Below are 22,996 nucleotides of genomic sequence, written 5' to 3'. Positions count from 1 at the left end.
TGAATCTGTTACAATACACAGTAATAAAAGCTAACAGATTTTATGACTTATATTTTTTTCTTTATTTTGGTGTTAACAGGTGTTTTGTAAATGCACGAAGAGTCTAGTTTTATTCCGCTTCATCGAAGTAATCGCCAGGTATCGCCAGGGATCATCTGCACCTGCAGACAGCAAAATAAACTGGCCTTGGAAATCCTGCACCAATGATGCAAGCTGAAAAAAGACAAGTTGAGATAATTAGATTAGTTTACGCATTGCCAACACTTACAATACTGTCAAGGGATCATGGATTTACTCATTCTTCCCTTTACGGAATAATTAAATTAAAGGCGGTTTAAATAAATAAAAAGGAGACGGCTGAACCACAATGCAAATGTATTGGTTACTAAGTCTAAGTCTACAATTATAAGTTAAATGAGGTGTGACATACCAATTGGGAACAGTTGAACAATGGTAGAGGGAATACCTGGTTCACCGAATTAAGTTAACTGAACTAAACTGGTACTTTAAACAGAGCTGTTAAGTCACAGAGCTCGAAAAGGGTCCGGGATGGAGCCGGAAAGGAAACTAAAAGAAACTCGTCGGAAGCCCCAAAGGAACTGTACCGTTTTTGAGAGGAAAGTCACGGCCTTTTTATATGGAAAAGATGCGGCCGTGACCTGAATAAAGAAAACAATTGGGAAAGAAGGCTCCGTGCAAAAGCCACCCCCGACTCGAGTTGACAGTTCTGTCAACTCACTTAAGTCGAATTTTAGGGAGGTTAAAGAGTACCCATCCGCTAGGATGAGTCACGGAGAGGTGGGAAGAATTATAGTTTAAAGTCAAGAGATTTGCGGGAGAAAGCGTGAGTTTGAGGTATAAATAGGCCGAGCGCTAGCTATGACTCTGGTTATTAGCGCTCGGCCCCGCGCCAATCGGGGAGCTTTTTAGTCAATTGGGTGCGGGGATGATCTTTATCGGTGCGGTGATTTCGGTGCTCTGTGCGGTGATATCGGTGATCGGTGCCTTCCACGATTATCAATTAATAGTGATCTAAATTGCAGTTGCCCTGCGGCCAACAAGAACAAAATGTGACGGTAGTCACGTGATTCTCGTTGTCCTATCAGAACTCAAGGTCACTGGTAAGACTAACCCCCTATGGCTGAAACGGTGCTATCGGTGCAGCACCGATTATAGCACAGTTCCGCATCGATAAAAGAAATCCCCGCACCGAACTTCCCCGATTCCTTTTTATCGGGGAAGCTTAGCGGTGTCCCCGATTAGAATGTGATCGGGGCCGAGCCCTACTGGACGTACTGGTTATAGTAGTCCATGCCCAGCTCTAGTTGCTGTTAACAAAAAAAGTTGCCAACCCTCATGGTGGAAATCTTCAGAAATGTTTAATAACAGTAACTAGTACTGACAAGTTTCTCATGTATTTTCGACGATGTTCTGAGTTATTCAAAAATTTCAGATTTTTGCGCACATCGCTGAGGGAAAAAGTATTGGTTGTCATAATTGACAGTAGAATATCGCTGAAATGTAAGTTCCATTATGGTAAATAACACAGTGAATGATTTTCTTAAATCTTAGTTCTTATTATCTATTTGTTTCTTTTTACATTATAGTTTATTAAGAGGGTTTTATGTGATAGGCAAGCATATCCAGGTAAAATATGTCGGTGAAAACTTTATCATCTTCAGATTAGATTGAAGATGTAATATAGATGTAAGATATTCTCTGTAATTGAAGATGAAAATAAGAAGATGTAAAAAGTACATTATTCACGCTCCCCTTTTTTTTGAAATTCACATTGAGCAGGTATTTTTTTAAGAAATCATTTTCATTCCTTAAGGGTTAGATAAATTTATATCTAAGCTATCGAATCTACTTTAATTATGAAAGGTAGAAGTCTTCAATTCAAATATAATTGTTAGTATTTCTTACCCTTTCTTATCATAGAGAGTTGGATCTGCAGCATCATCCAATGATATTCGTCATGCAGGAAATTTGCTACCTTAACAAGGGGAATGCTGATTGCAGGTGATATCAGCATCATAATGCAATACAGAATGGTCACATTTAAGGAAGCAGCACAAAAAGAGGTGGTCAATTTTCAAACGCAAAAAAGTGAAAAAGTGTTCCAACAGTGCACCAACGGTGTTTCAAATTCATCAAAACAATAATGAAACTATTCCCATAGCTGGCTGTTGTATTTCTCTTTTTCTTTTTTTTCCTTTTTTTCTTAATCAATTTATTTTTTTATTTGTTTCCTGTTGTATCGAACCGCTGCCGGTCAGCTAAATTACGAGCCCTCAAGTTCGGTTTCAGAGGCCGTTGTTCTCTGTGTTAGTGCGTCATGAACGAAGACTTTGATGTAGCTCTTCTTGATGAAGAAAGTTCGTTTCACGATGCAAGAAAGAACAACTATGTTAATAGCTACGTTTTCACCAAGTTCGACCTATTGCACAAGTGGCTAATGCGTCAGACATCAAGACTAGGTCGAAGTTGCATCTGTTTGGGCCGTTTGGCCCTTGTGCGTCGATGCGTGGTTTTCCTCTTATTCCTGTGTCTCGTTTTCGTATTGTACTCAGCTTATCATCTCTCGTCAGTTCGGTTCAATATGTAAGTAGACATTATTCATAACGGTAAAGTAACATACAGTATGTAACCTTGATAGTAAAAACTAAAGAATAACATGAAAACTTTTTAATCCTAAGGTTCTGTAATGGTTGCTATTTTGGCCATCTGATTCGGTTTATAATTCAAAAATACCGCTGACTATACCTTATCAAACTAGGTTGGTCTCTTGACAATCCAACACATTCATGAAAGACTGCTCATGTAATGGCGAACGTTTCAGTCATGGAATTTTTGTTGATTTAGATTTGAATGGTTCAAGTTTCGTTTTCAAGTAATAGACTTCATTATCTGCGAGTTTAGTTCAAAGCACCCATTTTATAACTTATAACAAGCCATTAGAATCCGCAACATTTCAAAGGAGTACTATTTACTTTGTTAACATAAATTATTGCTATTCCCAACTTTGTGTATATTTTTTGGGAGTGTGTTAAGTGTGGCCCAAATCGTAAATACTATGCAATTACCAGTAACATTGTTATGCAGCTATATCTGCCTGTTGTGTTCATGCCTTTGCCTTACTTTCGTCCATCCAATAGTATTCTACGTGGACCGCGACTGGATCCATCAATCCATTGTTCGTCTACGAGGGAAAATGGTCTGCGCCTTGGTAGCGTAATGGGAAGTAGAAGCCATGCTTCTCCAGGCCGCACTAGAATTGATGCCAAAGTTTTGCTTTTTGCGGAAACACAATACTCACATCTCGGACGAGATATCGCTGAACTTTTGGTCCACAACCGCCTAAAGTAATTATTGACTTCATTTATTTGGTTACATAGAATTTATCTGTATCTTTTTTTCGTTTCCAATCCGATTTCTGTTGGTTTCGAGGAAATCCAAAAATGCCTTTTTTTACGTGTAAAAAATATGGACGATGAAGTTTTTATTGCCAAACTCTATTTTCCTGTGTAAACTCCTTTTAGGTACAAATTAGAGGTCGTAGGGAAATCGCTTCCAATCTTGACTAACGTTGATAAAGGAAAATATGGAGTGATAGTCTTTGAAAATATGGATCGTTACCTGACGATGGATAAATGGAACAGAGAGCTACTCGATAAATATTGTCGCCAGTATCAGGTGATTATTTTTAAGGACACATATCTAATGAGCTGAAAGGCATTTACTGAATTCGTCAATTTCAGGTTGGAATAATAGGTTTTATGTCTCCACGGGAAGAAAGTCTAATTGGGGCCCAGCTTCGCGGTTTCCCGTTACATATCCATACAAATTTTAAATTGAAGGTAAAAGCAGTTTCCACCACGACTGTTACTTAAAATTTTCATATTTACTTTGACATACAGGATGCCGAGTTAAAAGCAGATTCTCCTGTGCTTAGGATAACCCGAGGGGGTGACGTACTTTGGGGACCTTTGCCTGGGAATGACTGGACAGTGTTTTCGCCTAACCATTCCACGTATGAACCCTTGGCTATGGGCTCTATTCAAGCCCCAGAAGATAGTCCTGCTTACGGAGGGTTGTCCTCGAACGCCATTACAGTTATTCGGGTATAAAACTATCGTACCAATCACCTATCATTCCCTCGAAACTACTAAAATCACTGAAGACAATTCGAGCTTTTTGTCCTTTTAAACTTCAGATCAACGAAATGCCAATTAGTTATCTCTCCTAGATTTACGATATTTTATACTCCATTTAAACTTATATTTCAGGACTGTGGAGAGTTTGATGGAATTCAGCGAATCTTATTTGGATCTGGGTTAGACTTCTGGCTCCACCGTCTTCTCTTTCTAGATGCCATGTCTTTTTTATCACATGGGCGGTTGTCAACAAGCTTGCAACGCTACATTCAAGTTGACATAGACGACATCTTTGTTGGGCAGAAAGGCACACGCCTCACTCCCAGTGATGTGGAGGTAAGTCTACAATTCTTCCACCAATTAATACGGAGCCATTTACAGATTGCTGCGTAGTGTGCAAGTCAAAGCTTTGCGTTATCGCCTTTTGTTACGTTTGTGACAGAGCATCATCGATACCCAAAATCGTATTCGAACGATTGTTCCTGGCTTCAGATTTAATATGGGATATTCCGGCAAGTTCTTTAACCATGGAACTGACGAAGAGAACAAAGGGGATGAATATCTTTTACGTGAGTTCTATTCATTCATTTGTTTGTCCAGTTAACAAATAAAATTATTTTATTTATTTATTTTTTATTATTTTTACCAGAACACGCCAATGAGTTTACGTGGTTTGGGCATATGTGGAGTCACCAGCAACCACACCTATATGAGAATATTTCCTTATTGGAAGCAGATATGCTTCTTAATAAAAAATTTGCGATTGTAATCTCCTTTCTGCACTGAAAACATAAGTTGAGCTTGAAAAATTATCCAACGTTCTCTTAGGAACATGGCATTCCAACAGACTCTGGTTATTCCGTATCTCCACATCACTCAGGGGTCTATCCTGTCCATGAAGCGCTGTACGAAATGTGGAAAAAGCTTTGGAATATTCATGTCACGTAAGTAACCATCTTTTTCAGTTTTCTAATCATCTGATAAAAAGTGGCTCCTTTGCATACTCAATACAGGTCTACAGAGGAGTATCCGCACTTAAGACCCGCTCGACTGCGCCGTGGATTTATCCATAGGGGGATCATGGTAACGATAAAATATTCTAAATTTTTTTTTTTTTTTTTTTTTTTTTGTGGTTTAGTAATGCTTTTTTATCAAACGTAAAATGGCTCTCAATTACATAAGGTGCTTCCGAGACAAACTTGTGGACTCTATACCCACACCATTTTTATCGACAAGTATCCTGGTGGTCGCTCGACATTAGATAGCAGCATTAAAGGAGGGGAGCTTTTCCAGACGATCGTCTTTAACAGGGTATAGTAAACATGGGAAATATCGTTATGTCTGATTAATTTGTCCTTGCTTTTGGCTTCGTGCTTAAAAAAAGTTGAAAGCAGCCTTGAATATGTTTTTAATATTTTGATATTGAACATAATATCATAATAGTTTTCATGATTTTCCTTTTACGCTATTTTTTAATTTTTTTTTACTTAAAAACTACTTACTCGTTCCAGATAAACATCTTTATGACTCACATGTCGAACTATGGCAACGATCGCCTGGCTTTGTACACCTTTGAAGCAGCTACAAAATTTTTGCAGTGTTGGACCAATCTGCAATTCCAAAGCATTTCTGCTCTCCAATTGGCTGAAAAATACTTCCGGATGTATCCTGAGGAGAGCGAACCAGTGTGGGGGGTAATAAGAATCTCTAAAGCATTTTTTTTTTTTTTTTTTTCAAAAATGTACTCATTCGCATGTTTGTAACAGAATCCTTGCGACGACCAGCGCCATATGAAAATATGGTCTCAAAATAAGACCTGTGATCAGTTGCCCAGGTTTCTGGTGTTAGGGCCACAAAAAACTGGTACAACTGCCCTGTATACTTTCCTCTCCATGCACCCAGCTATAGTAAGCAATTATCCCAGTCCAGAGACTTTTGAAGAAATCCAGTTCTTCAATGGGAAAAACTATTACAGAGGTATCAGTTGATTTTGATGTTCTAAGCTTTTTTTTTTTTATATATATATTTTAATTCTTGTATCGATTTTTGTTTGTCAACGATGTTCTCGTAGGACTGGATTGGTATATGAATTTCTTTCCTGTACCCAAAAATTCAACCGCAAAATTTCTTTTTGAGAAGAGTGCAACATATTTCGACGGCGAGCTGGTCCCTCGACGGGTACACGCTCTTTTACCTAAAGCAAAACTGGTGAGAGAGTAAAATTATTTTTTTTATTAAAGCAAGATTACAGTTTTTACTCTTTTGTAGGTCATCATTATAATTTCCCCTGCTAAAAGAGCTTATAGTTGGTATCAACATGTGAGATCTCATGGTGACCCCACAGCACTTAATCATACGTTCTATCAAGTGCTCACCGCCGGAGATGCACAATCCAAAGCTTTGAGAGATCTTCGATTTAGGTATCTATGACTTTGGGTTAGGGCAACGTTAGCTAATGCAAAATTTAAACTTAAGCCTGTACTCTCATAAATTTTCTAGGGCGTTAAGCTTATTTGAAATAATTTTTTCTGAATTTCGTAGGTGTCTGAGTCCAGGAATGTATGCACACCATTTAGATCGTTGGTTGCTCTATTTTCCTCCACAACAAATTTCGGTTATCGATGGCGAGCAAGTTCGGTTAGATCCTGTCACTTCCATGACCAAACTACAGCATTTTCTAAAAATCCGGCCAATTTTCGACTACTCATTACATCTCAGGTACGAAGATTTTAAAAAACGTAAGGCTTTCATGATTTTAACAAGAGAATAAATAAATAATATTTAGATATGATGCGCGCAAAGGCTTCTTTTGTCAAGTAGTGAATGGTGACCATACCAAGTGTTTAGGTCGGAGTAAAGGACGCCACTATCCCACAATGGATTCACAATCGGCCAAATATCTTCAGGTATTTTAAGTCAACTTACATCGCTACGTTGCAGTAATAGAATTTGTAATGAAGTGTTTTTTACATTTGATGTTTTACAGTCCTTTTATATGACACATAACATAGCATTGGAAAAATTGCTCAAACGCCTCGGTTATCCAATCCCACTTTGGCTGGAAGAGGACTTAAGTGACCGACCCGTTAATAACCAGGCAGTCGAGATGCCAAATTCTCTCTGAGAAATTATGAACCCAGCTTTTCTTTGTGCGTGCATGAAGTTCACAGTTGACGTTCTCTTACTGGAATTCCTCATGTTGGATTTGTGTTCATGTGGCTATCGGAAAGGAAAGAGATATCAAGTTCACATAAGCTAAATTGACCAACTCGACGTCAAGTGCTTTATTTCAATAATAGTAATTCAAAAAGTGCAAATTTCAAACTAGACGTCGATATCCAGTTGGCAGCAAGTTTTTTTCTTTTCTTTTGTTTGCTCCAGTTTGTTAAAATGCACGTTATTATCTGCGATCGAATTGATAGTTTGCTGCATTTCTTGAATTTATGGTCTTTCCATCGTCATTTTAACAGACGTGACGAAATTGTCACGAACTACCGTATTTTTAATATAAACAGCAAACGTATCGATTCTATCTATTTCAATCCTTAATTCCACGCTTGTTTTATGTGCTTATGCGTCCCTTTGGATTGATTTCTTTTTTAATCGGATTTTTTGTAACCACATGGCAATTAAGCATGTCGTACAGTCTATAAACAATTTCAGTTGAGGAATTATAATGATTTCAATTGTTGTGACAAGTCTGTTTCCTGTACAGTTTTTAGAAATCGCGCGACAAATGCTCTCAGGCCATGAAATTATCTCTTTGTTTTGAAGTTCCGATATAAACATATTCCGTGCTGAGGCGACATATCTTCTTTTTGCATGATGAAACCAAATTCCTACAACCGCCACACAAAATATTTATTCCTAAAATTCCCTTTTCATGTTAAAACATATAATTCACAAAAATATTTTGAAAATAAAAATCAGGAGGAAAAATGAAAGAAAACCTACTGCCAATGCAAGCATGTATGACATAAACATTGTATAACTCTCGGAAAAAATATACCTTGCTTCTAAAATACCAGCATGATCATTCTAAATTCTAAACAAGCTCGATGTCATTTGTTATAAGTAATGATCAGCACAAGATTTACCAATGTTTGACAATACATTTTTTATAACGCCGTCCCCTTGAGGACATTTTAAAGTTTCGCAATATTCTAGTGATCCTCCATTACGTGTTTCATAGAGACTTTTCAAGTAAAATACGTGTGGTCGGGGAAGTTTTCTGTAGACATCATAGACGAACTAAACTCTATGAAGCGAGGTGAGGAACCGCAGGCATGGACAAAGGCCATGACTGTCCATTCACATCCTCTACCATACGCAATTGTAGAATGTAATTCTAAACAGACAGTTCCAAGGAAATTAGAATTCTCAATCCACACTGATTATTTTACAATTGGTCTACCATTTGGAATGGAAAACCTTTTATTATCATTATTATTATTAAAATGATTCGTTTGACAAGGCCATTTCGGATAAGTACGTCGTACTTGACCATGGAACTCTTCAAATTTAAATAAAACTTCCTAAATTAGATGCTTTGAAGGGTACGTGTTCTATCGCCACTCTGGTTAGCGACAGTAGTGGTTCACCGACGCTACAGAATCGAATGGAAAACACCCATTCTGTCCTTGAAAATGTAAAATTTTGTATTTAATTGACTGATATGGACATCAGCTTGATATTTTGGAATCCCAAAAAGCTACCGAAGAAATTCAAGTTTCACTGACCAGGGCATTCGTGTTTTCATCACGCCGAAGTATTTCTTACCGTTCTGCAAAAAGTTAGGCTTAACACATTCGTTTGAAGGCAAATACATGTGTCAAGTACAATATAGCCTACTGTATTCACCCTGTTCAATATAATATAATCACCTGTAATTTCTGTAATCCAAGTGTCAAAAGAAGTGTGTGGGAAATATTCAAATCACGCTAACCAAAAGTGTGACATAAGCAATTCCCGCTACTACTGGTGCCGATGGCCACCCCAGGGGCAAGCAATCTGGGGTTTGTTGTAGCTTGTAAGAGACTTAATTGGAGTAAGCCAGCGAGTTACGTCGCAGTGCCGTTTAGCTGCTAGTTTCTGAGCCGAATATTCGATAATTACTAAGGTGATGCTTCTATTGCCTCCTTTACAACTCTTAAAGGCTTCGTTACGGTTATATAACCATATTTATATTCACGCAACAACGGAGAGAAAAATTGTAAAATCAAAATTTTTCCTGATTACAACAAGCTAGAGCTTACATTTGCTTTTGTCAGTTTTTAGTATGAGAAATGTTGATAAGTGCATGTTAAAATTCATGACGGCATACTTATACTCGTCGATTTTGTGTCCCAATTTGCATTTTTATTCAATGCGTTTTGTTATCTAGAAATGATTTTATTACTATTTTTAACTGCCATTCAAAATTGTCTGTGTAATCGAATTTTATCACAATTCAAAAAAGGTTTGTCGATCTAAAAACGCTAGTGGCATTGAATAAAACTGGAACTGGCTGGTTCAATCCAATTTATTAACATGTTGCAAGACTGATTCTACCTGGCTTAAATTCGTTATCTTTGTTTTCTCGTTTTTGTTTTTTTTTGTTTTTTTTTGTTTTTTGTTTTTGTTTTTTTTGTTTTTGTTTTTGTTTTTTTTTTTTTTGGGGGGTTTACAACTAACGTCGCACCCTTGTTTTACCGTGTTTCAGATATAATTTTTTTTTCTTTTTACCGATCGGACATTCAAAATAATTCCTCTATTTTTTTTTTTCCCAACTTTGATTTCGTAACTTCTTTTTAAAGTAGAAAATCCTTTTTCCGTAATCAGTTCTCCGCAGTTAAGGAGTTTTAATTTGACAAACAGAGAAACCAGTGAAAAACAGAAATGGTAAACATCTCGACTCCAACCGGTTGGAGTCACCTGGCGGTACTAAGGTACGCAATATTTATTTCCTTTCTTTTTGTTTTTATCGCCACTTTCGTTTTCCAATCTTTCTTGTAGTACAAAAGCGTTTTGGTTATACACGTGTACATAACGATAAAAGCAAATGATTCCCGTAACATTGACAATATTTTTAATGGGAATATTTTTCAGATTCAAATTGATGTTTTTGGTTAACGAAATTTGAACACCTATTTTCCTTAACGTGAATAAAAGAAAAACAAACACGCCGGAAGTTGAAGTATTTTAAAACAAAGGTTACGTAAAAATTTTTAGGAAAAAATTGCAATTCAAAATCAGCCATCTAAAACAAACCCGTTTAATCAGTGACCAGCAGTACAGCCAAAAAAGGCAGTGAAACGAATTGCACAATGGTTCCTCAGACTACTTTTTAGCGGCTTCGAACTGCGTGTATTAATAACATCAAGAGCACGCAGACTAAATTCGGTGTTCCAGAAACTTTCTTAAGGTTTGCTGAAAACGAGGCTAGTAGGCCCGAATATTTAGGTAAAGTTTCAGCTGTAACAGATGTGAGCTAGACTGAAACGTTAACTTAACTAGACTAATTTAATACTACCTGTATGTTATACGACCGACGTTAGTGACGGAGCACTTTAATCACATATAGATGGCTATTCAATGGGTAATAATTTTTTGTTTCTTATGTTTAATCAGTAAAGAAATTGCACGGAAGCAGAGATTTACCGTGCAATTATTTTGCCTAGCGAGCAGTATGATCGAAGGTTTCCTCGCATTATACTTGGGGGCATTTAATCAAGGCACATGTCATGCTATGGAGAAATTCAGAAATATGTTGGTTTTGCAGACTTTTGACTACTTGCTTGCAGTCTGTAGCCACCGCATCATTTTTGGGGAAAAAAGCCAGATAGGCAATGTCACAGGCCATAAATACTTTATCGCAATGCCACTATAACTGCAACTGAATAGCCAATAGGAAATGTACGTATGCTAGGATACAAACTTTCAGACACGAGCCCAACGCGGAAGTTAAATGTGCAAGATTTCACTGTTTAAGAGCGTGCTGTTACTAACGCAAAATCAAGTTCCTTTCCATCATTCACCAACTAAACCCAAGAGGCAAACACATTTTTTAATTGGGGCGACGCAACAGTGTTTGGTATATTGCACTTGTTTGGTTCCACAAACAGTTTCGCAACATCAAAGTAAAAGTGATTAAACAACCATTTAGACCCCGCCCGCTATAGCAACTTTTCCTTCGCAAAACAGGAAATGTATTTGTCATATCTTTGCTGAGTAATCAATCAAGGAAAGTTATCGCACAGCACATTTGGTTGCTAATCGAAGATCGGCTCCACCAAGCTCACCCTATAGTTCACCGTTGGAAAATGATGTTGTTTTATTTTGATACGGCACTCCTTTCCTTCCAAGTCCGTTTAATATAAACACCAAAAATGAGGTTAAACCGGTGAAACCGGCACCAACTCTGCAGGACGAGCTTTCTCTTGCCCTGCGTACTTTTTGGATCACATTTCAAAACGTTCGCGATCGTAGACCAAAAATTCTTTTTGCATTCAGTCATGTCGCCTGTGGCTATTTTGCTGTCTTCACCAAAAAGGGCCTGAACATAGTTTTATATGTCCAAGACGGAATTTACTAGGTCGAAAGCGAAAAGGAATAACTTTTGAAAGAAATTGACATGAAATTAACTGTATTTTCTTGTGTTCACAGATTCACTTTGTATCCGGAGTGCGTCATTCTGACGAATGAGCACGAGGATTCAATTACATAAGTTTGGTGATGGTACAAGAAGAAAGAGGAAAGGAAGTGTAAACAAAAAAACAGAATTTAAATTTTACACCAGTTTCTATTCCGAAAAATTGCTAATAAAAAAAAAGTTAATAAGGTCTATTTGGATCTACTTGGAAATAAAACCTGTGACATACAAACAGTTGAGTTTTTTTTTTTTCTCTTCTTCTAGAGCAAATTACAAGTAAAAAAAGTTACGTTCCAATCGATGGACAAATTGTATCTTTTTGTTTAGACCTTTGAGCAGTGTAGCTTTAGTATCCGTGAAGGTAAAGATTCAATATTTCTAAACAAACTTTGGAGAGCTAGTCAAAACATGCCATAATTCTCCATCGTTCCAAAAATAGGCATTAAACACCTACTTAGAACCAACAACTGAGCGCCAAGTGATGAAGGGAAAGGAAAAAAAAAAGAGCCAATTTCCCACTAATTCTTTGTGTCTTGCGGAATAATTTCGCAAAACTCTTCTTCTTGTTTAATGTCTTCGGCTGTAAATTGACTGTCATCTAAGGAAAAGGGATGCGAGCCATCTCCTGTTCGATGAACACGACTGCGAACAATTCTGTCTGGCACGCTTTTCAGGTCGTAAGCCAAGCCAAGCCATTCGAAGAATTCGATGGCAGCTGTTGTCATGTTCATGCTGTAATTTCCTAGTTCTGCTGCTTTGTAGTCCCAGGGAAACACATGATGGTAGTTGTGCCATCCTTCGCCAGATGTCAGGAAAGCAACTGCTCGGTTTTCGGCAGGATTGATACCTCTGTATAATAAAGGAAAACCAACATTTAGGTTGCACGCTAACAGTAATCTTTTGGGGGATAGACTCACTTGTCGTAGGGATGGTTACCCCAAATGTGGGCTGCACTGTTAACCAGCCTAGTTGTAAAATTTGAATTAGACTTGCAAAAAGTTTAAATAAACTCTTATTAACAGACATACCAGGTAACGTTGAGCGTGAACACGTAACGAAAGATGGAAGCGACGAAAAAAGACGTTTTGAACGATTCGCCCCAATAGTACCATGGCACAACTGCTGGCATCGTGAAACAGAGAGTCAAGACCAAAGGAATGTAATACCTTTGGGGTAAAAAAAAAATTGTCCCGATCATTTAATAACCGCCATCAAATAATTCAGGCCAAGGCAAGTACTCACTTTCGCTGGAAAACAACGACGGGATCTTGCAAGAGATCGCTCACGTCAACAGTTTTTCCACGCCGAATGACTTCGGGATGTTTTTTGCACAAAAGCCAGCCGACATGAGCAAAAAAGAAACCACGGCGAGCGTTATGCGGGTCAGCATCAGTTTCGCTAAATTTGTGATGAACACGATGATCTCTGCTCCATTCGTAAATATCATTCTTAACAGTTGTAGATAAATAGATAAACAGGAAGAGATAGAAAAAAACAAAACAAACATGTTAAAGCTAGGGAGTTTTCCTTTGTTTCCTTCAAATCCTTACCTGAACGGCAATTGTTTGAGCAACAGCAGCAAAGATACGCAGCGGCAATTTGGCCTTGTAACAACGGTGAGCCCAAAGTCTGTGAGCACCGCCCGTAATGCCGAAACCACCAAACAAAAACAAAAAGAACGCTACATCGCCAAACAAGATGAGTTAGCTTGTTAGCGTAATTTCTATATGATGATATTATTGAAAACTTACACCAAGCAAGAGTTGACGGTTTGGCTGCCGTGAAACAGAGATAGAATCCATACAAGGCAGCAGCATGAAGATAGATAAAAACCAACACATTTCGCCAAACGATTTGCATAGGTGGATCCTTGGCAACCGAATCTTCTGGGCTTTTGGAATGCGAGCCGTTCCTAGTTTCAGGCGTGACCATACGACTGGAATTGGTTTTGCGGAGAGTCGACCGTTGTTGCTTGAAGTCATTGTCCTCCGCTTCGACGCCAAGAATCGAGCCAACTAAGTCTGCACTGGGAGAAGGTCCCATACCATGCAAAATCCTAGAACACAAGACGGAAATCACACTTAACATTGTGTACGTTTCTCCTCCATTTCACTTAACAAAAGGAAGATGTAACTGGAAAATGTTACGTAACAAATGAACTGCACTTTGCAAACGACAATCGTCTGAAAAGTGCAACTAGCAAAAATGGGAGATTTTATCAATTCAAGTAAAGGCGAGTGGGTACGTGATACTGTTACGGAAGGCCACAGCAAAGGTGAACGCTCCTTCAGTGGCCCGTCTTCACCTTTTGACCTTATTGATACAATAGAATGGATGCTCGTTGTGTTATCCCATTTACATTGCATTTCCATCCCTATGTCTACGGTGAAACATGTCTGAGTTCAATAATGTACTGTGGGGCATTCCTTTACAATGCCTTACAGGGTTACTCAAATTCACCAACTCGTATACTAAAGCGTTTTAATGTGTTTGTGTGCCGGTGCAAAGTGAACACCCCGACAAGCCTTTGAAAGAGGCTAAAAAGAGGTCACCGTAAATTGATATCTTTGGCACAGCATCAAGCCGTACGTGCAAGGAAGGAATGTTGAATGACAGACATTTTCAAAAACAAATACTGGCATTCAAGTCTCTGTAAAGAGAATTTCACAGTTTGCTGAATTTTTTATGATTAAACGTCCTCTTGTGGTCGTTTTGTCTAATTTTTTACGACATCTCGGTCAAGCAACACATTTTTTTTTTTACACTAGCAGTCGGTTTGAGTTGAATCAACTTGGCTACATCTGAAAAAAGTTTCTCATCGATTGACTTAAATACTTTCTTTAACGCTTTCCATTTACCATCCGCCACCTGGAAACAAAAAGAAAAATCGCCAGAAGCAGTCTCGTATTGAGTCCAGTGGGACACATGAATACGTTCGTCTCGTCTGTTGCCTCCTTCGTCTCTTTTCGTTTCGTCCCCCTTCTTCCAGGTATGCCCTAACGGTAAATTTGGCTGTACCCAGCGCCCTCTGGACACGAGAAACGTAGAGAAAAGAAATGGAGAAAACCGACCCCCTTTTTCCACCCACTAAACCACACAGCCTGGATTCTAACAGAGTAAGGTCAATCAACTCTATTCTTAGCTACGTTTTCAGCCTGTAAACTTAAACGAATACGGAAATAAAGTTTTTCTAGTGTCAGTGAACGTTGGCCATTGCCTACAAACCATTTCTAACAATGTACAAGTTGGACAAGATGGCCCAAACAAAAAGCCCGTACTTACATGTCAGTCATTGTCGAGCAGTTACTAGTTGTCCTTGGCTTGAACAGTTCAGTTTGTTTAGCTTAAACAAGCGATAATTGCTGGTGATGATTAGTGTCACCAGCCAATAGCAGTTGTCTTAATCCTTGAAAAGAGTACAGCTGTCTGAAAAAAGACTACCGTCAGCCGCGATGGAGTGAGGAAGACTGAGCAGGGAAAAGCAAGTCCAGAGGTACCTAGAACACTGCAAGTTCCAGCCAGTCCTAGCTGGAGATGTGAGAACTTGTGGGTAACCGGTTCTCTGCAGACGAAACTTAGCCTCAAGCGTATACGTGCCACAAACGAAGTCCTCTGATTGGTTCCCTTTCGTAGTCCCGGTTTCTCTACGCCCGTCTAAGAAGGCAATATATCCCTTTGGCTTTTCTTTTCTTTTTTTTTCAGTATGACGCAGAGAGAGTAATATTAGTAATAGAACTAGCGGGTCGTGCATGCACGTGAAACAAGTTATATAAAACAAACACATAGGCCTTCATTAGTCGGACAGCTGTTCATATATTGATATACAGCAATCGTTAATACAGGAATTTAAATGGTTGGATTGTCAAATCTTATAAGACAGGCAAGTTCGAGTCCGAGAATGAAGCCAATATATAACCAAAATTAAATTAAGCAATAGAAAATGTTGGCAAACAAATTTCTAGAACCGTTTGTCACGTAAACTTTCCATTTCCATACTAATAACCGGTTATTCATCAAGTAAACTCGCTCCAATGGTATTGGTACACGTGGTTGACTGAAAACGTGTTACGATTCACGTTGCGCCACCTTTATTTAAAAAAAGAAAATCGTGTCACCACTAGGCCACCTGTACACAGCTGTACATTTGCTTGTTATGCAGATGTATTTCCAAATAAAGGAATGCGGAGTAAAACTGTGAAAAGTTGCTCGACGTTCTTCAAAGTTGCAGGGAGCGAAAGAAATCTTATCGTACAGCCGGGCAAGTCATAGTTTTCAAATAACTCTGTTTTAACCTGTTATTAGGGTGTTCCCCCCTTTACTTTTGGAACTTAGATAGCAAGACAAAGGGAAAGCTGATGAAAACACCGATACCCGTTGGACCATGCAACCCATACCGAGAAAGTTCCTTTGGTTTTCCACTTCTTCAGCTTTCGACTACTTCATTTGGATCCAACATTCTTTAATTTTTTTATTAGTTTCTTCTTTTTCATTCTCTTAAGCCGGAACTTTGAATAGTTGGAATGTTCGCCGTAAGAATGCAGCACTAGACGATTTCATTTAACAACAGTAGCACTAGGCCTGATTTTAGGAAATGATTTCAAATTTAAGACAAGTTTTTTCTCCTTATATTTTACCGATGTTTTAATAAATGAATAAAAAATTATAACTTGGTTGACTTGGTTAAAACGTATAAATAATATTTATATTTTATACGTACAGTACGTAAACCTTTGAAACAAGCGCATTCACTGAACAACGAAAATTATAACGCCGGGGCAAGTGTAGGCTACTATAACATCATGTTATTCTATTGCCATTTAGCTAGAAAAATCATGAAGGACTTGCAAAAGGCAATGACACGGCTAGACAAAAGGCAGGCCTCCCGTTCTTTGAGTCTTGTTCAGGTATCCTGGAAATTGCAATCAGGTAAAACATGCTGAATGTAGCGTTTTCCCTGGGGGTTTTCTTGCAAGAGAAGCTTAATTTAGACTTGGAGTTAGGAGGAAATGAGATAAACGGCGATCTCCACAGGCCGATAGGTATGGCCGTAAGTTATTTGAAATTCCTGAAAATATCATTCATCCTCAACGACGCTTCGCACTGTCAAATTGATGTTTGATAAAACAGGACGGAAGAAAAAGAGAAAAATAAGTTTCATACATTTTTCGCTACGTACCTTTTGTTTCCTTCTTCCCATTTGAACTTTTTTGGCCTCTCAGGCTAACGGCCTATATTCAGGCCAAGCTTACAGATTCAGGGAAATGTCAGTCACTTATTGGTTGGTTGTCATTGACCTTCAAGAGAATAGTCTTCATCGGATTCCATACAAGAAAACAGGAAAAATGTCAAAAGGATACTATCATTTTCAATGCTTTGCCACCAATTACAGGAAAAAAGGTAAATTGATAGGAAATTATTCATGGAAAATTTCATGCAAAAGTACGATATGTGTCACATTTGTGAAAAAAAAGTAACAATGAATAGAAAATTCCTGGTAACCTTCTCATTGGATCATCCTCACATGATGATACCTTGCATCAACTCGTGGAGTTATTGCGATATGTTGTTTGTGTGAGTACACTATCGATAATTATTCATAGATTGACGCATAGCCTTTTCTATGAAATTAATACTATTGAACTACAATTAACATAGATTTCTAAGAGCACTTTGCTCCCCGTTGAAGAAACTTGCTAAACTTTTTGACCTTCCGTGATGAATTCAATTGAAAATTCTTTGTTCAATAAAACCACGATAAAACTAAAGTGTGATCCCGGAGGTTGTCAACTAGAAAAAAAATTCGTACACCCCAATATTTTTAAGCAAAAAATACGAAATACAAAAAAAATCCGCAAAAATATGAAAAAAATATAAAAAATATAAAAATATTAAAAAAAAAAAAAATCCGCAATAGTTATACTTAATATATTGAAATTCTCATACGGACGCAGTTATGATCCAAACGGAAATAGGTAAAATAGAAGAACCCTACCGTAAAATAAGATTTACGCCGAAAAAATTTAGTTTTTTGACAAAATTTTGATATGCTTCCAACTCTAATAGGTAATAGATGGCGCAGGTCAAAATAACATTACATCAAAGCTTATGGCTTCATGGCTTTACTTATGGCGTTACACGCTGTAACTCTATTTCTAATACAGTTACAGCGTGAAACGATGGAAGCAAAGAAAATAATCGAATATCGAAATTTTTTCGGGTCGGGTGGGTCGGGTTTTTGGGTAAATTAGAGTGCCCCGCGATTATTTTTATTGACGAACTGTCAATGACGGTTTAGGAGTCCACAATTTTTATATTTGAAATTTTAATTCGTTATTATTTTTTTTTTTGTTCTTTTTGCCAGCGCAGCAGACCAACTTGGACACAAATGAGATTTTCGCATTTGTGGAGAACGTGCAACGTAGGATGTTTTACTGCTCTATAGAGACAATTCACATCGCGGTTTCACGTGTCAATTGTTTCGATGTCCGCCATTTTCTTTGGTTGTTTATGTCATGTTTTGCGTTGTCTGTATTGGCTGAAAGTGTTATTTCCCAATACAAAGTGGATTTTGTGAATCAGTGTTTTATTTTTTTAATTTTTTTTTTGTCAGTTAATTGCTACGTATCTTGGTTAGTATGTGTAGCAGTTTCTGTTTCCAGATCACATTTCTTGTATTTAAAAAAAAATCTTTTCTGTAGGGCTGTCATGGATGACACAGTACTATTTGAAATAGAAATTCTGGAGCCATAGACCAGTTTCGAATGCTGCGTTGCAAAATTTAAAAAAATCCAAGGGGGTTTCGATTGCAGGGGGAGATAGGAAAAAAGGGGTTTTTTTATTTATTTACCCTAGTAATACTTTTCCAATTCAGGAAATGTTCTAGAATACTACACTTTAAGACATTCTGCGTCTTCTCCAGTCTTTATAAATAATTGATCATCCCTAGTTTATCCATGAAAATTAATTCAAGTAAAAGGCTAGGTAGTAATACTTTTCCAATTCAGGAAATGTTCTAGAATACTACACTTTAAGACATTCTGCGTCTTCTCCAGTCTTTATAAATAATTAATCATCCCTAGTTTATCCATAAAAATTAATTCAAGTAAAAGGCTAGGGATGCTGTTTAGTATTTTTTGCGTTTCTAGTGTCAAGAAAATATGTAAACATGGGTGATTCAAATGTGGATATGGGGATAATGGATAAACTAGGGATGATTAATTATTTATAAAGACTGGAGAAGACGCAGAATGTCTTAAAGTGTAGTATTCTAGAACATTTCCTTAATTGGAAAAGTATTACTAGGGTAAATAAATCAAAAACCCCCTTTTTTCCTATCTCCCCCTGCAATCGAAACCCCCCTGGATTTTTTTAAATTTTGCAACGCAGCATCCGAAACTGGTCTATTATCTGATCAAGACTCTTCTGTTACTAGTGACGGTCAAATTATAGAATTATTAGACTTGTCTCTTTATGTTTCGAAATTAAATCAGGAAGATAAACGACGACCTGTGTCGGATGCTGCGTTGCCACTTGATCATGATAGTCAAAAGTAAAAAATGTCAGCAAATCAAAAATTTTAAATAACCCAGTGCCGAATTCGGACATTTTCACTAAGCTACTACCATGAATCTGCCAAAACTCATCAAAACAAATGTAAACAACAGGTCGGGTAATTGGAAAACTGTACTTTAATTAATTTTAGTAAATAAAAATTTACGAACTAAATCTGTATTATTACTTGTATTATTATGGGGCACATTTTTGTAGAAGATTTCAATTTAACCTACTCAAAAGTAAATGTAAAATTTTAAAAACCACTTTTCCTCCTATAGAGCAGTAAAACATCCTGCGTTGCGCGTTTTCCACAAATGCGAAAATCTCATTTGTGTCCAAGTTGGTCTGCTGCTGCTGCAGCGTCTTATGGAGAAACCATCTTCTTCACGTTAAAAATTAAGTTTTCATAACTATAATTTAGATTTCCCCCTTTTCTTCCTAGCAGTGGGTACCCTATTCATCTTTTCATTTCCCAATTTTTTTTCTAGCCCCAGTTCTATCTACTTTATTTTTATTTTATTAAATAATCTAATAAATAATTTAATTTTAATAAATAATTTTATGAAATCAAATTAAATAAATTTTACAGACATCGATAGCCCTCGTCAAAATCTATCAATTTCTGTAAAAATTTTGAAAAAATATTCATCAATAAAAAACTTGAGACAAGACGTTTTTTTATAGTTTTTGCGCTCTATGGATATCCTCGACCCTATTGACAAAAGTAAAAAAAAAAAATAATCCTTTTCCATTATTTTTTTCTATGAATATTTGTTCAAAAACTTTTATAGAAATAGATAGATTTTGATGAGGGCTATCGATATCTGTAAAAATTTTTTTACTTGGACTTATAGTTTTTCCGCAAAAAATTATTTAAGTTTTACATAAATCAGGGAGGTGGGGGTTACCCGATACCTGTGAAACCGCATCGACCTTAACAAAAAATTGTAAAACGGTTTATTACCTTATGAAAAAAATTTTATGTAATAATTTTGAACAAATGGATAGATCTTATCAAGAGCTATCCATTCCTGCAATTTTTTTTTCAAATATAGAGCTTATAGTTAACCGATTATAATGTATTTACTTTCAAGATCCGTCAAACCACACCGACAAAAATATCCAATCGGTTTACTACTCGGTTAGATATATTGTCACACAAGTTGTATTTGAACAAGAACAAATGAATACAACAAGTGATGACTTAATTCTAAACAATCGTTTAACTCGAACAAAAAGGGGTAACCATTACCAAAAGTTGGAGAAGCGTCTGAAGACCTCTAGGGAAACCAGGGAACTCCTCTTACGGAACCCAGCTCCGGGAGCTCACCCGATGGAGACTCATCTAACGCAGATTCGGGGCAGAGTTTTATACAGTTACGCGAATCACTCCCCTTCCGGATTGCATATCTGCGTATCTTTCTTAGAGTGGACTTCTCCCGATAATTTCTTCACCACGATCGCAGCATTGTCCAAGGAGCGGATGACTCATCTCTGCGAAGAGATAACCAATCTCCCTTTTCACCCGCGACAGGTCCCCCTTCTTCAAGACAGGCGATCCGACTGTACTAATCTTCTGTGATCCACGAAGGTTGATGAGCAAAAAAAAAAATCAGCTTGCGTCCTCTTGGAAAATAAGGGACTTTTACTCCGTCGTTTTTATTCCTTCCGGTTGCGCTTACTTGTTCAAATGTTTCTTGTATTTCCCGGATAGTCTTAAATATTTCTCTTTTTTTTTTTCTTTTTTCTTCTTCTTTTGTTTTTTACCGCCTGCCTTCGGCCACGGAAGAGGCGCTGCAGTCGCATATCTTCTGGCAGTTTGGGATTTACCATCCACTCGTTAGGGAGCCTTGCACAATTTAACCAGCTCCTGGCGGCGTCATCAAAATACTTTTAAAAATTTTTTCTTTTTCCAATATCACCCCATCTGTTGTGGGTAGAATGTTCTTCAAAGCGCTCCATCAATTGGTGCGCATCTTCTTCCGAACTTTTTCGGAAGATTCCATTGCTTGGCTTTGCGGCTGCTCAATATGCCTTAATGGCACCACAAATTGTTGTCCCCCGACCGGAACAACTGGACTCGTCGCATTTCAAATCGACCTCGGTTTCTGGATCCGAGTCTAAGCCTCTTGCAGTCTCGTCTGATTCACCCTGACTGTCAGCTTCTTTGGTCAAATGGTCCTTTGGAATAGGAACTTCAAAATTTAGAGCTTCACCAACAAAGGAAGTTCCACTCTCTAACGACGAGGTTGGGGTAGGTGAAGTTTCTACCGGAACGCTTGACAGTTCTCGAAGTGGATGTAATCGTCGGCTGGGGTCTCTTGGGCAACTAGGTAGCCGTGGGTTTGTCCTCTTAGGCATCGGCTAACAATTACTGCAGCACGACTTCGTTTACTCTCAGGCAACGAGCTGCGTCTCCACCAATTGTCACACCGGTTGTATTTAAATAAGCACAAACGAATACAACAAGTGATGACTTAATTCTAAACAATGGTTTAACTCCAACAAAAAGAGATAACCATTACTAAAAGTTGGAGAAGCGTCTGAAGACCTCTAGGGAAACCAGGGAACTCCTCTTACGGAGCCCAGCTCCTGGAGCTCACCCGATGGAGACTCATCTAACGCAGACTCGGGGCAGCGTTTATACCGTCGCGCGAATTACTCCCCTTCCGGACTGCATATATGCGTATCTTTCTTAGAGCGGACTTCTCCCGATAATCTCTTCACCACGATCGCAGCGTTGACCAAGGAGCGGATGACTCATCTCTGCGAAGAGATAACCAATCTCCCTTTTCACCCACGACAAAATGTTAAGTAAAAATTTAACGGAAGTGGATAGCCCCCATCATCGGCTGTCCATTTCTGTAAAATTTGTTTATTAAGACATAATATTTTTACCTTTGAAGCTATTTTAATTTTGTGTACTGGGATAGAGGGATTACCCGAGACACGTTAAACCGCACCGTCCTGCCTACCTGAAAAATAGCTTCTGGGTCATTACTCGGGTAGGTGCTTTTCAAGCGGTTTTCTTTCGTTCAAAATACCTCCTTTAAAAGATATGGCCCAGCCTTAACTTTAAAAAGGGTGGGCAAGTGAAGGAAAATAAATAAAACTATAATGTATAGAGTGGTTCGAGTTTGCCATCTTGGATAGGTATTTCTCCCAGTTTGGTGCAACCTCAAACAAAAAAGCATTGGCAATTTTAGTATTTTTGGTGGGAAACGAATGAAAGTGAACAATTTTTGTAATGGGTGTAGTTTACAATGCCTGAACCACGATATAATAGGAAAGGTACACTCTCGGCTATCCCCAAGACCGGCGGGTGTTCAGTAAAGGGTCCCAAGATTCCCCGCCAGGTTCGCTAGTATAGGAGGCCCCTCGCCTCTCGTTGGTATAGTAAAAATTTGGGTTTTTCGTTCGTTATCTATAAAATTACAAATCAATGTGTCCAGTAATTTATTTTATTTAAGCTTAATTTAATTCCCTATCCTTAAATACCTAATTCATCTAGATTAGGCAATCATTTATATGTTAAATTTATGATTGAAATTCACAATTTTTTGAAATTTGCGCCTTTCGCAACATTGCCTATTTCATTATATTAAACACGTTTGTCTTCTCTCTAGTGAAGAATTCATTATAAATAGAATTCGTC

General features: G+C 37.8%; 2 protein-coding genes across 6 annotated transcripts; one reads left to right on the top strand and one right to left on the bottom strand.

Annotated features, from left to right (window-relative positions):
• Positions 1-1,298: 1,298 nt before the first annotated feature.
• LOC116922101 (bifunctional heparan sulfate N-deacetylase/N-sulfotransferase) lies at positions 1,299-7,959 on the top strand. Of its 5 annotated transcripts, none has more exons than XM_032928515.2 (20): positions 1,299-1,388; positions 1,454-1,521; positions 1,942-2,604; positions 3,159-3,365; positions 3,543-3,696; positions 3,762-3,860; positions 3,921-4,124; positions 4,290-4,493; positions 4,600-4,726; positions 4,807-4,922; positions 4,986-5,101; positions 5,171-5,240; positions 5,340-5,468; positions 5,669-5,851; positions 5,924-6,134; positions 6,229-6,365; positions 6,426-6,577; positions 6,699-6,875; positions 6,943-7,063; positions 7,144-7,959. In XM_032928515.2, the coding sequence occupies exons 3-20, from the start codon at positions 2,339-2,341 to the stop codon at positions 7,279-7,281; spliced, it is 2,811 nt and encodes a 936-aa protein (XP_032784406.2). In that variant the 5' UTR covers positions 1,299-1,388; positions 1,454-1,521; positions 1,942-2,338; the 3' UTR covers positions 7,282-7,959. The 5 variants fall into 5 exon arrangements, with proteins under 5 accessions (XP_032784406.2, XP_045029009.1, XP_032784405.2 ...); XM_032928516.2 differs by having other exon boundaries at positions 1,377-1,395; XM_045173074.1 differs by having other exon boundaries at positions 1,340-1,521.
• A 3,805-nt stretch (positions 7,960-11,764) lies between these two features.
• LOC123471538 (acyl-CoA Delta-9 desaturase-like) lies at positions 11,765-15,270 on the bottom strand. Its single transcript, XM_045173071.1, has 7 exons — positions 15,070-15,270; positions 13,539-13,843; positions 13,338-13,468; positions 13,030-13,235; positions 12,816-12,953; positions 12,705-12,752; positions 11,765-12,636 (listed from the first exon to the last, which is right to left on the bottom strand). Exons 1-7 carry the CDS (start codon positions 15,078-15,080, stop codon positions 12,306-12,308), a joined length of 1,170 nt encoding a protein of 389 aa, XP_045029006.1. The 5' UTR covers positions 15,081-15,270; the 3' UTR covers positions 11,765-12,305.
• Between the last annotated feature and the right edge of the window lie 7,726 nt (positions 15,271-22,996).

This window comes from Daphnia magna, linkage group LG4 (genome assembly GCF_020631705.1).
Source record: "Daphnia magna isolate NIES linkage group LG4, ASM2063170v1.1, whole genome shotgun sequence".
In the NCBI taxonomy this organism is placed as follows: Eukaryota; Metazoa; Arthropoda; class Branchiopoda; order Diplostraca; family Daphniidae; genus Daphnia; species Daphnia magna.
The sequence above is the reverse complement of the archived record's forward strand: the minus strand, read 5'-3'. Positions and strand labels throughout refer to the sequence as shown.